The sequence below is a fragment of the Psammomys obesus genome, unplaced genomic scaffold (assembly GCF_907164565.1).
Source record: "Psammomys obesus unplaced genomic scaffold, mPsaObe1.curated_primary_1811, whole genome shotgun sequence".
Taxonomy (NCBI): domain Eukaryota; kingdom Metazoa; phylum Chordata; class Mammalia; order Rodentia; family Muridae; genus Psammomys; species Psammomys obesus.
In genome coordinates this window covers 2,961,418-2,975,270 of record NW_026592118.1, presented here as the reverse complement: position 1 = coordinate 2,975,270, position 13,853 = coordinate 2,961,418, and the positions used below count along the sequence as shown (strand labels likewise).

Genomic DNA, 13,853 nt, shown 5'->3' with positions numbered 1-13,853 from the left:
ATTTAGGAAACCAAGTTCCTAAAAAAGAGAACATAATGAGCCACAGAGAAACAAGTTCAAAAGAGACAGTTACAAACTGAAGTTCTCATCAGCTTTCATGATGGGTTCTAAAACCTGTTGCTTTTGAAACATCTCTGACTTGTAGAATACATGTTGAGATTACACCCTAAGAACTGATTTACACATATACATTTACAATTGTTATGTTGGGGAGGGGTGAGTGTCTTGAAAGAGATATACAATGGATTACTTGTGGTAAGCTGTTTTAAAATTATAAAACTATTGTCTCTCAAAAATAAAGATCAACAGCGTGAACCTAACGTATGAAACGTGGCTAGAAACATTGCTGTAGTAATATCACTATCTGCAGAATATTTAAACATCTATAAGAAAACATTACAATGAATATTAGCGAAAAATTCCCAGGAAAAACATAGCTTTTAGTACTGTTAAATATAAAATTACATTTTGAAAACAATTTATGCTAAAAACTGTTTTATTCTGGGGGACAGACATGTAGTGAAATATCAAAAATATTGTTGTGGTATGCATGGAAACAAGAGTAACATCTACTTTTATGTTATCTGATACATAAAATATAAATATAAGCAAGCATATGATATCATTATAGCGGAATCTTCACAAAACTCAAAGCTGCATGCATCCAGTTTCCTTTGAGCACAGTAGTGATACTTTACTCACCATTTCTAAGTGTAAGAAAAGGTTCTCCCAACAAATAGCAATGAGCAAAAAAATTTCTTTACTTTTTAGCTTAGGGAATTTAAAGCCACAAACTTCAGAGTGATGGTTTTGAAAAGAGTGATGTTTAGATCAGCTTTACAAAATTATATAGGGTTTCTGAAGGAATATTTGGTTACAACACATTTTACAAGCCTATCAGCAAGTATTTTACATTAAGAAAAAAATACTAAGTTTTAATTAAATTTCTTGCATTGCCTACACTGAAGTCCCAGAGCTAAAACATTATTGTAAAATGCCTGCAAAGTTGGAGGGTTTTTTTTCCCCCACATGCTTGAATGTAGAAATAATGTTTGGCCTTAGGTTACTGTAAACACAATAACTTTATTAAATTTCTAATAAATAAATTAACATTTTCCTTAAAACAAATTATCCTAGTATTCTTATACATATTTCTATGTGCCTAGAAATTCACTGACTCAGAAAAGCATGTTAGAGGTATTGGTTTAACAAACTTAAAAAAAGTTTGGTATGCCACTTGGTGCCTGGAATTCCTTTTTTTAAAGTTTCACAGGAGACTATTTCAGAAGGGGTGATGAATAGAGCACAGCCCAATACTATTCAGTCAGCATAGGGTACCACAGCAGAGGCAAAGAAACTGTAAGTCTGAAGACCAACGAAAGAGATAAAAACGGTTCATTCAGCTACTTACATCACATCCTAGAAGTTCAGTCTGCGTGGATTTATCTACACGTGACGCAAAAGCCTTCTGTAAATGCTGCACTTTTTCCTGCAAAGTGAAAAAAAAAAAAACACAATGATGGTGAGTCACATGATTCTATGCTAATAATTCCTGCTTACTAAAATTTAATTACTCTCTAATTCATGAACTGCTGAGCGAGTATTTGCGTACACTCAACTGTGATGGTGTTTTTTTGAATTAGTGTAAATATTTATAGTCTAGTTTCCAAGCTGCAACCACCCCACTGTGCTCTCTTTCCTTCTAGCCTAAGAGTGACTGTGGTGTTTAGGGATGAGGGATGTCTCTCTCTCTCTCATGGTCTCAGGAATTTGAACACAGATCCGAAGTGTGTCTTATTACTCTGCAAGACTGCCACATTTGTAGGTTGGGATGGAGAAGCTACTGAGACCTCAGCTACGAAGAGAAGGAATGATTCTGAAGCCAGTTTAGAGTACAAATGAGTGTGACACAGAGCTTTTTTTGTGGCATTAACATTCATAAATAACCAAAGTTAAGGAGATGACTAGAAGGAAGGGCCTTAAGAGATACAAGTTCAAATTTCATAACAAGAGTCAGGAAATAAAGCTCAGTGAAGAATGAAGCTAATGATGCTAGTTCAATCCAGAAAGCCCAGGTGTGCCAAAGAATGGTATCAAAGTGGCAATGCCAAACCAGAAAGGAGAGAATGCTGCACAGACGATTTCCACGTAACTTCCTTCTCAAATTACTATTCTGTAATTAAAAGCCAGAAACATTTGAGAGAAATCCCAACACAGTGACATCAACTTGTCTGTGGCCTCATACTGTGCATGAAAATAAGTCAGAGCAAAGTACTACAGAGGAGAGGGGCACTGGAAGATAATGAAAGGCGAAGCTGTTAGTGCTTTGTGTTGGCTTCCTAATCCCCTCAGGATGAGCAGACACAATTTTTCTAGCCCCTCTGGGGGATAGTGTAAGGTTAAATTGATTCAGTTTCTCACAGACAACTTTTACTAATAAATCTGTAAATATGATTATGTAATTGACTTCAGTTTTCTTTCTTTCCAAGCAGCTAATAATTTGATTTTCCTTAATTAAAACACATAGGCTTTTTTTCTTATTTAAAATTAGTAATAGATATGTGTGCATAAATTATAGGAACCCGGCAGATTTTTAAGAGTCAAAATGAGATTAAAAGATGTTTTATGATGTATTTTTGTTGATGTTTTAGTTACTAAATATATGTCAATTTTGGGTGCTGTGGTCGGCTCCAATTTAGTACAAGCATTTTTTTTTTCCTCTCCAAACCTCTGAGTGATTAAGTTGTAGACTACAGGTAATATGACAATGTTTATATGGCAAAAGGTAATAAATAAACACCTATCAGCCAAAGAAATACAGCTTTTGAACTTACGGAGTCATTTAAGCACATTTCCATTTTCTTTCCTACTGTAATGTTTACCTTGGTAATTATCACTACTTACAGCAGGTACAAATAAGGCAGTATAGGCTAACTGTCAGACACTGCAGCAAGTAATAGGGGAATTTGCGTATGAAATGCTCATTTAAAAGATATTATTGTCACTTAAATACATGACATAGACACTGAGTTAGAGTTCACACAAGACAGTAAGTAGGAAGGAAAACTCAAGTCGTCCTTTGTCTTTAAACTTAGTGTTCTTGTATATAAAGATATTCCAATTCTGAGAGGATAAAAGGAAATATTTTTATCTCTATGTCATATATGCAAGAAAATGTACTACATATGTAATTTGTGTTATCACTCTACAGCCAATAATTGCAGGGTGGCAACAAACTATTCTCGTGGTCCCTTTGTTTATACTCCTTTTTCAGACTTTACTCTTCTGTGGAGGGCATTTCAGATTGCTTTAGATTTAGCAATGAAGCTCCTGTAAAGTTACAGCTCCACAGAATACCTACTACTATATGTGTTCAGTAATGCATGTTATGGGAGGAGTCAGTACTGAGGAATAAAGTTAATACTGAGTTACAGCACAAATTTGAGAAAGAACAATGTGGAAAAGGCAACATGTAAAAGTCAAATTTTGAAAAGGTATGAAATTCCTTTAATAGCCATAATAGTTAATCACAGTAGAACACTCTAAAAATATTCTATTTATTCTAAGAGTCATAGTCAGGATATGGAAATGTGTATGTGGGGGGGGGCAAAATGAGCATTTAATAGACTTTTCCCACAACACATCATATCCATATAAAAATGTTAATTTCAATATCCAGCATCATCCCTGTACTCCCGGTCCTATGGCTAAATTCCCAGCCCTACCATGGTAATCTTCAGTCATCCATAACTCCAATACCAGGAATCCAAGACCCTCTTCTGACTGCTTGTAGGCATGAGGATTGCATGGGGTACACAGACATACATATAGGCAAAACATTCAGATACATAGAATGAATAAATCCAAAAAAATTAAAAAAAACAACTGTTTAAAAAATTGTAGTCTTTCTAAAATTGCTATATACCAAGAACAAACACACTAAAAAAGAGATCATGGAACACAACAAGGGAAGAGAAAAACTTGAGGAATCAAACTAACCAAGGTAACATTGGAAATTCTAGAATGAAACTTGTAAAGCCCAGAAAACAGAGAGTGGGGAATACACCAGAAGATAGAAAGACTTCCTACACTTATGGATTAGTAGGACTCATAGTGTAAAAAATGAACATCATACCAAAGGAGCAGTTTACAGTTTCAGTGTAAATCAAAGTCCCCGCAGTATTTTTCACAGAGGCAATAAAAATAAGACTCCTAAAATTTATATCTCTCTCTTACACACACTCATGCAAGCAGAAACACAGTCCAGATATCCAAAATAATCCTAAGCAAAGATAATAATGCTGGAGAGATTACTATACCAGATTTCAAGATGAAGTTGAAAGCTATAGTAATAAAAAACCGCATGGTACTAGCACAAAGACAGACAAGTATATCAATGGAACAAAGCAGAAGATGCAAACAAGAGTAGACTTAATTACAGCCATCTGATATGGAGCAAAAATGCCAGAAATACACAGTAGAGAAAAGACAGCAATCTTCAAAAAACAGTGCAAGGGAAACTAAGTGCCCACATCAACCCATAAGCATGGTGTCTTTACAGTTTTCATTTTCTAGTGTCATTCTCAATAAAATCTCTGTCTTTCAAGATTTATAGTTTTTATGGGAACCTCTTTAGTTTTATTCCTTGGTTGTCTTTTTTGAGGCTCTGGTGAACAGGGGTATTTCTATGATCTTTTATATTTATATTTTATATAAATATATATTTATATAAATATATTTTATACTTTATTTATATTTTTATATTTATGTTTTCTATGATCTTTTTCACTGTGTTTTCAATTGGTATATAGAAATATTATTATATTTTTAAAAGATTGTGGCTTTTAAAATTTGTATTTCTTTATAGAATACATATAATATGTGTGAAATATGTTTATATATAGAAAATGTGTGTATTTTAAATACACTATGCCACTAATGCTGTTAATTCTTCTCCAGAGCCATAGACTAACAAAAATCTCAGTGGTAGGCAAGCACACTTCCAGTGAGTTTGTCGGTCAGGGGAATCCAACAGACTTCTCAAGATAAATATCCATTGTCATTGTCCTTTGTTGTTTCCTAGAGCTTAAGTCGAGACACGGCACAGGACACAAGACTTAACAGAAACCAGACTGGAACTGACATGGAAGCCTCCTTCCTGAGGATTAGCAATCCTATTACCTGAAAGTTCTATGCCAGCTGCCAAGGGTAAACAGTAGTCCTCCCCAGCTGTAAACCCTATGAACTACGGCAATGATCAAGCTGGCAGGATTTCTCCAGCAGTACATTAGCGGCACTTGAATCTTAGGGATGGTTAACATTTGTCCCACTCAACTTAAGGACTGTTCAGTATGAGGGAGTTAATGCCTGGTACTGCCAACCCTACCACAGATCATTTCACAGAGCCTCGAGGAGAGTCTACTACTGCTATTTTTCTAAAGTGCTATAATTCTCACTGCATTCTAAATACTTACCTTATATCAAAGATAAGTATTAGCCCATAACCCTCATTAAAAAAAAAAATTTATGATGCAGTAGTTGGAGACCATTAAAGAAATTCACAACTGGTCAAAATATAGAAGGCAATTGACTCAGGAGTATATAATTTCATTTGGTATGAGCACAACACAATTCTTACACTCTAGGTTCAGAGAACATCACAGAAGAGAGAGAAGTTTGTAACATCAAGAAGACCATCTGCGGGAAGGTAGTGTTCTCTTTATATCAGAGGAAACTGCATCCACGAAATTGAAACAATATGGTGGCCTACATAACACCTGCTCAATGGTGCCAGCAGTTGACATGTGGATAGGGTAATCCCACAGAAACCCATTCCTAAATGAAGTAATTAGTGTCTTCTGAGACAGGAAAAAAATCAGTCTTCGATAGGATAACTCCAATCTTAAGTAGCCAGTCTAAATATGAATACATATGAAAAACAGTAAATGGAATCAAACTGGTTTTATTCTTGGGTGTATGTGTGTGTGTGTAAAACGCATAATTAAAGTAGAAGATGTCATGATTGGAGGAGTAAAAAAGAGGGGTTGTTGGAGGCAAGAGACGAAAGTAATGTAAACAAAGTAGTCATGTATGACATTCTCAAAAAATAAATTTAAAAGAAAATAAAATTAAAGGAAACAAGTCAGATTTTACTTTTATATTTTTTTATGTTTAAACTTCTGACACTGGTTGTCTATTCAGTGCCTGGGGCGGGGGTAAATGCACCACTGAAGTGTATTTTTTTCATTTGCTTATATACTAATTACAGCACGTGCCACTGAAGTAGCGTTGCTAAAAGGCAAGTGTCATGATTCTCTTGCATATGTCTATTCAATGCCGGAGGGGAAAATGGAGCCATTGGTGTGTATTTTTTTCATTTCTTTATTTGCTAGTAACACAAACCACCAAAATACCATTGCAGAGATGCAAGTGTCAATAGTTAGAATCATGCTAGAAAGAACCACGTAAAACACGGTGAATTTTTCATTAGTAAAACTTTTAAAAATCACAGCAGACCTGATTCTCCCCGTGATCAAAACCCCAACTCAAAATTAGTTAAATACTCTGTACTAGAGAGGTGTCTTAGCAGTAGAGAACACCAATTGTCCTTCCAGAGGACCAGGGTTTGATTCCCAGCAGTTCACAACCATCTGTAACTCTAGCTTAGTTCCAGAAGACTCCCTGCCTTCTCCTGGTCTTTGCAGGCACCAGACACACAGTGATACACAGACATACATGCAGGCAAAACTTATATACAAAGTAATTCTAAATACTTCTAAAAACCTAAATGTCAGGACTGAAACTATGAAACTAAGAGAAGAAAACAAAATGCTTCAAGACACCAAAATGGACTGAAGATTTGAATAAGGCCTTTAGAGCACACACACAAAAAAGTTATCATAGATCGGATTCTATCAAACTATGACTTACGACGACCGTGATGGGCACTATCAGAGATACACGTCATAGCCACTGCCCACTGTGCTGTGTACCTTGACTTTAAAAAACAAAGAAACTACTTATTCCTCATTTATGGAAGAGTATTTGGAAAAGAATAGGTTTAAATTAGGAAGATTGATCTCTAAAAATTTTAAAAGAAGATGAAGTCTGCCTCAAAAAGCATTAGCCTAACATGGACCTCCATGTTATAATGATGAAAATAAAATACTGGCAGTAATTCACATGAAAGAAAGATAAAAGCTAACTTTTAAGATGGAAAAATAATGTAACTAATAATTAGAAAAGCCACACAGTGGTGGATAAAATTTAATCTATCAATGAAGTGGATCAAAAGAATTTGAACATCATCCTGTAATAAATTTTGATGTCAATAAGAATCATTTATATAGCACAAAAGCAAAACCAAAAGAAAAAAATCACTGTGATTGTGTATAACAATGCCAAAGCCAGGGAGAACAGGTAGAGTCAAGGTCAAAATGGCACAGCTCACATTGATTATTTTTACTCTCCTTTAATAGGCATGTATCAGTGAAAACATCAGCAGAATTAGAAGAAGAAAACAGTGGCCAAGGATATAAACTTCCTCAGTAGAACTTATACTTTCTGGGAACTACCAAGGAGACAAGACTACTTTTTAGTGAAATCCAGTCATAAAATGGCAACTTCTGGGATGCTCAAAGCTGGTCATGATGTTTTTCAAAGTACAGGAGAAGTACTTGAGGGCTGATCTGCATGATTTGATGACCTAGTGAAATTGATGATCTTAGATGAGCAGAGCTTAATGAAGTAGAAAAGGAAGAACAGGGCCTGGCAAACATGCCTCAGAGGAAGACTCTGGTCAACAATTGTGGGTCAGGCTTCATCAGTGGAGGCTAGAAGTTCCTGAACTATAAGATATTTATGTCTTTCAAGTGTGACTGCCTACCTAGTATAGTAGTTACCATGACTCTCAACCAATGGGACATCTATGTCTTCTATTTTCTCTTTCCCCAGACTACTTAAATTACTTTGCTATCTATTCACTGGGGAAAGAAATTAGAATTTTTTTTCTGTGCCCTTGCTTGTTTCACTTTTGTTTGCTTGTTTGTTTGTGTTTGCAGACACTAGTGCACACTTTTGCTTCTGTGATGTAGAACAGAGAACACTTCTCAGTACCTTTACTATACTTATATTTTTTGAATGAAAAACTCTTTTTGGAAAAAGGTAAAGAGAATAAGAATCATTTCACAGTCATCAACAATGAACACTGGAATTTAGTAAGTATTAGTAATAGCTATGTCATTCAATGGCCTCATAAATCTATGCCACCCTTTGACTTAGGAAGAAGTGTATTTAACACTCCCATGTCTCTGCCTATGTGAAGGGGATTCTGTGAGGCTAAAGAAAGTGGCACAAAGGCCAAGTAAAATTTTCCTTCTTGACTATATACTAAATATCTATAATACTGGGGCCATTGCCAGTTTAGCATCTGTCTGAATGAGTCCTGAAGAGTCAACTAAGACGGGGTAGTTGACTGGGTACTAGAAGATACAGAGCTTATATACTGGTTATGTTGCCCACACACATACTCAGACTTTAAAGGGGAGAATCCAGTGTATAGTAGGTTATACTATAATCCTCTCTATGCCTGAGGTTGGCCCTCGGTGTATTGTTAGCTTCCTGCACAGAATGTAGGAATGTCTATATGTAATGTATGGTGTGAGGTAACCCAGACTCAGAAAGACAAACATGATATGTACTCACTTATAAGAGGATATTAGCTATAAAGTAAATGGTGGTCATGCTACAATCCATAGAAGCTAAGAAAGAAGGAGAGTTTGGGGGTGGAGGAGGCATGACTCTCCCTGGGAAGAGGAAATAGAATAGATATCAAAAGTGGAAGGGAAGGGGAATTGGGGTGAGAACAGGAATAGGAGAGAGCAGGTGGTGGGAGAATGTAAGGAGAGAGAGTACTAGGAGAGGCAATTGGAACTGGGGGACATCTTGAAGATGATCTAGAAATCTAGTGCAATGGAAACTCCCAGATATATTCAAAGGTGACCCTAACTTAAACTCCTAGCAATGGGGGTTACAGAGTCTGAAATGGCTATTTCCTGTAACTAGGCAAGACTTCCAGTGGAGGGATACAGACACCAACTGTGCCTCAAAATTGTAATTTGTCCTGCCTACAAGATATACTGGAATAAAAATGGCACAGAAATTGAGAAAGTGGCCAACCAATGATTGGTCCAGGTTGGCACCCATACCACAGTACTGCCTGGAGGATCTGTACCCCAAGGCTGGATAGCCCAGAGACCTAGGACAGAGACAAATATGACTGTCAAAAATAGTCAATGATCCCAAATAATATTCTGCTATACTCATATCATAGATTGGTGTCTAGCCCAGTTGTAATCAGAAAGGCTTCATCCTACAATCAGAAACCTATCTTCCAGTATGCAGCCACCCATTCTTTCTTGCTTGACTCAGTCAGGACTGATTCAGACAGATGCTAAACTGCCAATGGCCCCAGTGTGTTGGGAAATGATTCCTAATGATATTCTTCTAAGCTCATATCATAGATTGGTGCCTAGGCCAATTGTAATTGGAGAGGCTTTATCCAACAGCTGATACAAACAGAAAACTGTGAACAGACTGTCACTGGCTGCAGAGACCCACAATCAAACATTAGGCAGAGCTAATGAATCCTGCAGAAGAGGGAGAGGGGCCAGAGGGGTCAACAGAACCACAGAAAAACCCACAGAAAAATCTTGGCTCATTGAGATTGAACTGAGAGCCAGAGAGCCTACATGGGTCTGAAATAGGCCCTCTGCATATCTGTTATAGTAGTGTAGCTTGGTCTTCTTGTGAGACTACTAATAGTGGGAGCAGGGACTGTCTCACATGCTTTTGCCTGCTTTGGGGACCCTTTTCCTCCTACTGTGTTGCCTTGTCCAATCTTAACTCTAGAGGCGGTGTCTAGCTTTACCGCAACTTGATATCCCATGTTTGGTTGATGGGATATTACAAAAAATCCAAGGGATGCCTGGATATTTCTGAAGAGATATCAAGGAGGAGTGATGGTGGGGAGAGGCGGGGGGAACTGGGAGGAGAGAAGAGGAGGGTAAACTTCAGTAAGATGAAATATATGAGAAAAAAATGATCACTATCCCCTAGCAGAGCCATATTGCTAGACCACAGGGGAAGAGGATGTGATGCATTGACTTGATGTCATGTGGTGGTCTGGGATGGGGTGGGCTCCTCATGTCTGAGGAGTAGGGGAAGAAGAAGAGGGAAAAGAGGGAGAGAGGTATGAGGGACTGGGAGGAGAGGAGGGACGAGCATAGAATTGGCTGTAAAGTGAATAAGTAAATTTAATAATAAATTAAATTTTTAAAATTTAAGAAAAATAAACAAATTTCAAAAAAATCTGTAATTTGAACATACTTTTTCAAGTCATGAGAAAAAGTGTAGTGTCCAACATAGGATAGAGCATCATTGATTCACTAGTTTTTAAAAGGCATGATTTATGACCCCCCAAATTAGAATTTCATTCTGAGTGCACACACGCATGATGCTAGACTAAGATGTTTCAGTTTTTGCTTTGTCTCACCAGAAAAGCAGTGTGGGGATTTAACAGGTTCAGAAAGAGGCAGGAATAAAAGTTGCAATTTTGTTTCTGCTTTGAGAAATGGGCTAGAATTATAAAGGCAAACAGAGGAATCGTCAGATCAATAAATATCTGAAGAAATTTATTTCCATTGGATCTCATGATACCTGAATTAAGAAACTTTCCAGAGGCCACAACAATGAGACTGGTTTGCAGTTAAATTTTACTAGACATACAACTAAACATTGTACAGCACATTTTAAAAATGTGAAAGGCTTTCTAGATGAGATTTTTCAAGCTGAAAACATATCCATCTTTAAAAAGTTCGTTCCCTTCATTTAAGCAGTAGTTTGATATATAAATCAGGGGTGAGTATGGTTAGAGACTGAAATTATTAGAAACACTTGTAACACAGATGAATACATACAATGTTCTAAATGAGAAGCATAAGACTTTGTTTTGTGGGATAAGATGGATCAAACCTGTGCTTTCTCCTCGTTCTAACATCATTGCTGTAGATCCAAAGTTGTTGAATCTTCCTCAACACCTTACACATTTGTTGCACATCTGTGTCATTCGTATTACTAGTATCCGTGTCCACTCCCTATATGTGAGCAATGGCTGGCACATACAGTCTTACCATTCTTCTGTTAAACTCTCCTAAGGACCAGTTGGCTTTCTGGACCAACTGGTCAGTCCTGAAAATATCATTCAGTCTCAGAAGTACAAGTACCATTAATCAGACTGAACACGTTGCATTTATATATTTAGAATTATACACACACGTAACAATAGTTAATTAAAGCAGAAGACATGAATATAAAAGAAATCAAGGTGGGGTGTATGGCAAGGTTCATAAAGGTAAAATGAGAAGGAGGAAAAGGAAGGGTAAAGTGATACAATTTTGTCATTATCTCAAAAAATTAATTAAATAAATAAAAGAAAAAGCAAAATTAGATACACAACCAACCAAATAAATCTTTAGCGGGTTAAAATAAATCTCACAATTTAAGATTCCAATGAATAACACTGGCCAGCTCTTGGAAAATAGCTAACTCATACTGGATTTTCTGTTAAGTTACAATGTACACAGGGTTTTAAAGAAACTGTATAAAAATAGCACCAATGAAATTCCCCATGGAAAATTTTATGGCTTAAAATCATGTTACTCTAAAAATCATTATGCTATATGAATACATTTCAAATATTATTAAAATTGCCTCTTACATCTTATTTTACTCCTCTATTGCAAAATCTGGTCTAGAAAGTAACAATCAAGACTCTTTGTATTGTATTCTCTGCCTCACAAGCTCTCTCTGTGATACTGACTTCACACATGTCTTTTATAAGCACACTGGACACTTATCATATTAACACTCCACTTGCTAGATTGAACCACACCATTCCCATCTGAGGAACTTCACTGTCTCAGGAGAATCCAGCTTCAAAGATAGAATCCAATATATAGGTACCTCTACTTCTTAATCTTCTTTTCCGTTATTTCTTGCTTCAATTGTTAACATTCTCTTAGTTCTTTTTTTTTTTTTTCAAGAATTTTCCTTTAATTACATATGTAAGAATTTACAAAGCATATTATAAATTAAAGTGATATTAATTTGGGATCTACAGTTATAATTTTGTGATCTCCTTCCACATAAAGAAGATTAATGATTTGATTATAGCAATTTCTATGGACAGCACCTCAAAAGAAATGTTCTTTTTTTAATTTTATTTTTTCTTTCCAATTCTTTTATTCTTTTTTATTTTTAAATTATACTTTATTTATTTTGTATCCCCCCTCTAGTTCCCTTCCTCCTCCCTTCCCAACCCCTCCCTTCCTCCCCCTTCTCCACACACTCCCCTCCCCAAGTCCACTGGTAGGGGAGGGTTTCTTTTTCTTCCTCTTAGTTCTTTTGTCTTATAATCAGTCTGACTTTTGCCCTAGTATGTTAATCCCTTAGACAAAGAGTCCTGCATTTATTTATTTATTTATTTATTTTTTTTGAGCTGTACACTCTCCAAACTGCCTCACAAAGACTGGACACATTTTCAGTCTTCAGTGTTGCTTTCAATAAAGGAAGAAGCAGGAAATGAGCGAAGACAGATTAGGTATGAGTGGCTCTGGAGATCAACTGGTGAATTTGACATCTACAGGGACATTTTCTATCTGGCCATTAATGCTGCTGAAGTTAGAAGCCCTGTAAATTATCTTGCATTTACATGCTTCATAAATTTAAGGAGAGACAGATTAGAAATAGAAAATGAGCTCAATGTTTGGTCCAGTAATATCAGGCTAAATGCCTTGAGACAAAACAAAGATAGAGGGACAGTAGTAGGACAAAGGTGAACATATTAGAGAACAGGAATGAGGCACACTTGTCCCTGAAGAATTACTTTTGCAAGTAAAATGTGTTTATCCTGATGTACAGATTACAATTTAGTTTATTAGATGCTCATGTGCTTTGCTTTCACTCTTGGTTAGATCTTATATTGTGAGGAATTAATGAAGTAACGAAACTGATGATTGCAATTAGAGAAGAATGGGTAATGTAAATGTGTCTTTAGACAACAGGGCCCAGAAGAATTTCTTGATATGTCAAGTCCTAAACATTGTCTGACTCTGACTGTCAGCATCCTGGTCTGAGCACACATTTCTATTTGTCAGGAACATAATCCAGTTCTATAGCCCTTTATGGACGTGAGGTAACTTCTGTGAGAAATATTCATAAGCATCTCCCTACCCCTCTTTTTATTTCATCTATAAATTTGCAGTTGACATGGGATGAAGAAATGTGCTTTGCTTCCTTTTGGCACAAGGTTTCTGCAAGATGAATCTCAGTGGTCCAGGCATTAGCTTACAGTGCCTTAGACAGAGAAGTCTGCAGTGTCCCTTTGTCAGCGACTCTAGAGAATCAGCTCAGGTCAGCAAAGAAAGTACTGTATGCGGACATGACTGAGCTCTAGTCTAGATCGTGACTGTTTATAGATGATCCTTTAGTTCACTTTCTTCAAATCTGCTAGTTTACATATAGCTCTAAATTCAAGGGCCACAGAAAGGCATTAGTTCTCTTTGAATTGTAAATCTGAAAGAATCAAGCATGAATCAGTCAGTAGGAATACCCAGAAGAGCTAGGACAATTCAAACACCATAACAGTTCATAATTCTGTAATTTAGACTTGAAAACATACAAAACCATGAATCACTACAGAAACCTTCCTGCACTGACATTCTGAAAATATGGCCAAGTCCCTAAGCCTTTTCTTGCTTGATATTTTTATTGAGAGACATCAGTATGTAACGCTG

The 13,853-nt window shown here is 36.4% G+C and overlaps 1 protein-coding gene across 3 annotated transcripts in view; it reads right to left on the bottom strand.

Annotated features, from left to right (window-relative positions):
- Ccser1 (coiled-coil serine rich protein 1) overlaps positions 1-13,853 on the bottom strand; it is a 1,161,699-nt gene that overhangs the window by 579,049 nt on the left and 568,797 nt on the right. For all 3 annotated transcript variants that reach the window (XM_055612833.1, XM_055612834.1, XM_055612835.1), the window contains exon 9: positions 1,412-1,489. In XM_055612833.1, the coding sequence (XP_055468808.1) occupies positions 1,412-1,489 (78 nt within the window). The remainder of the gene's footprint in view (positions 1-1,411; positions 1,490-13,853) is intronic.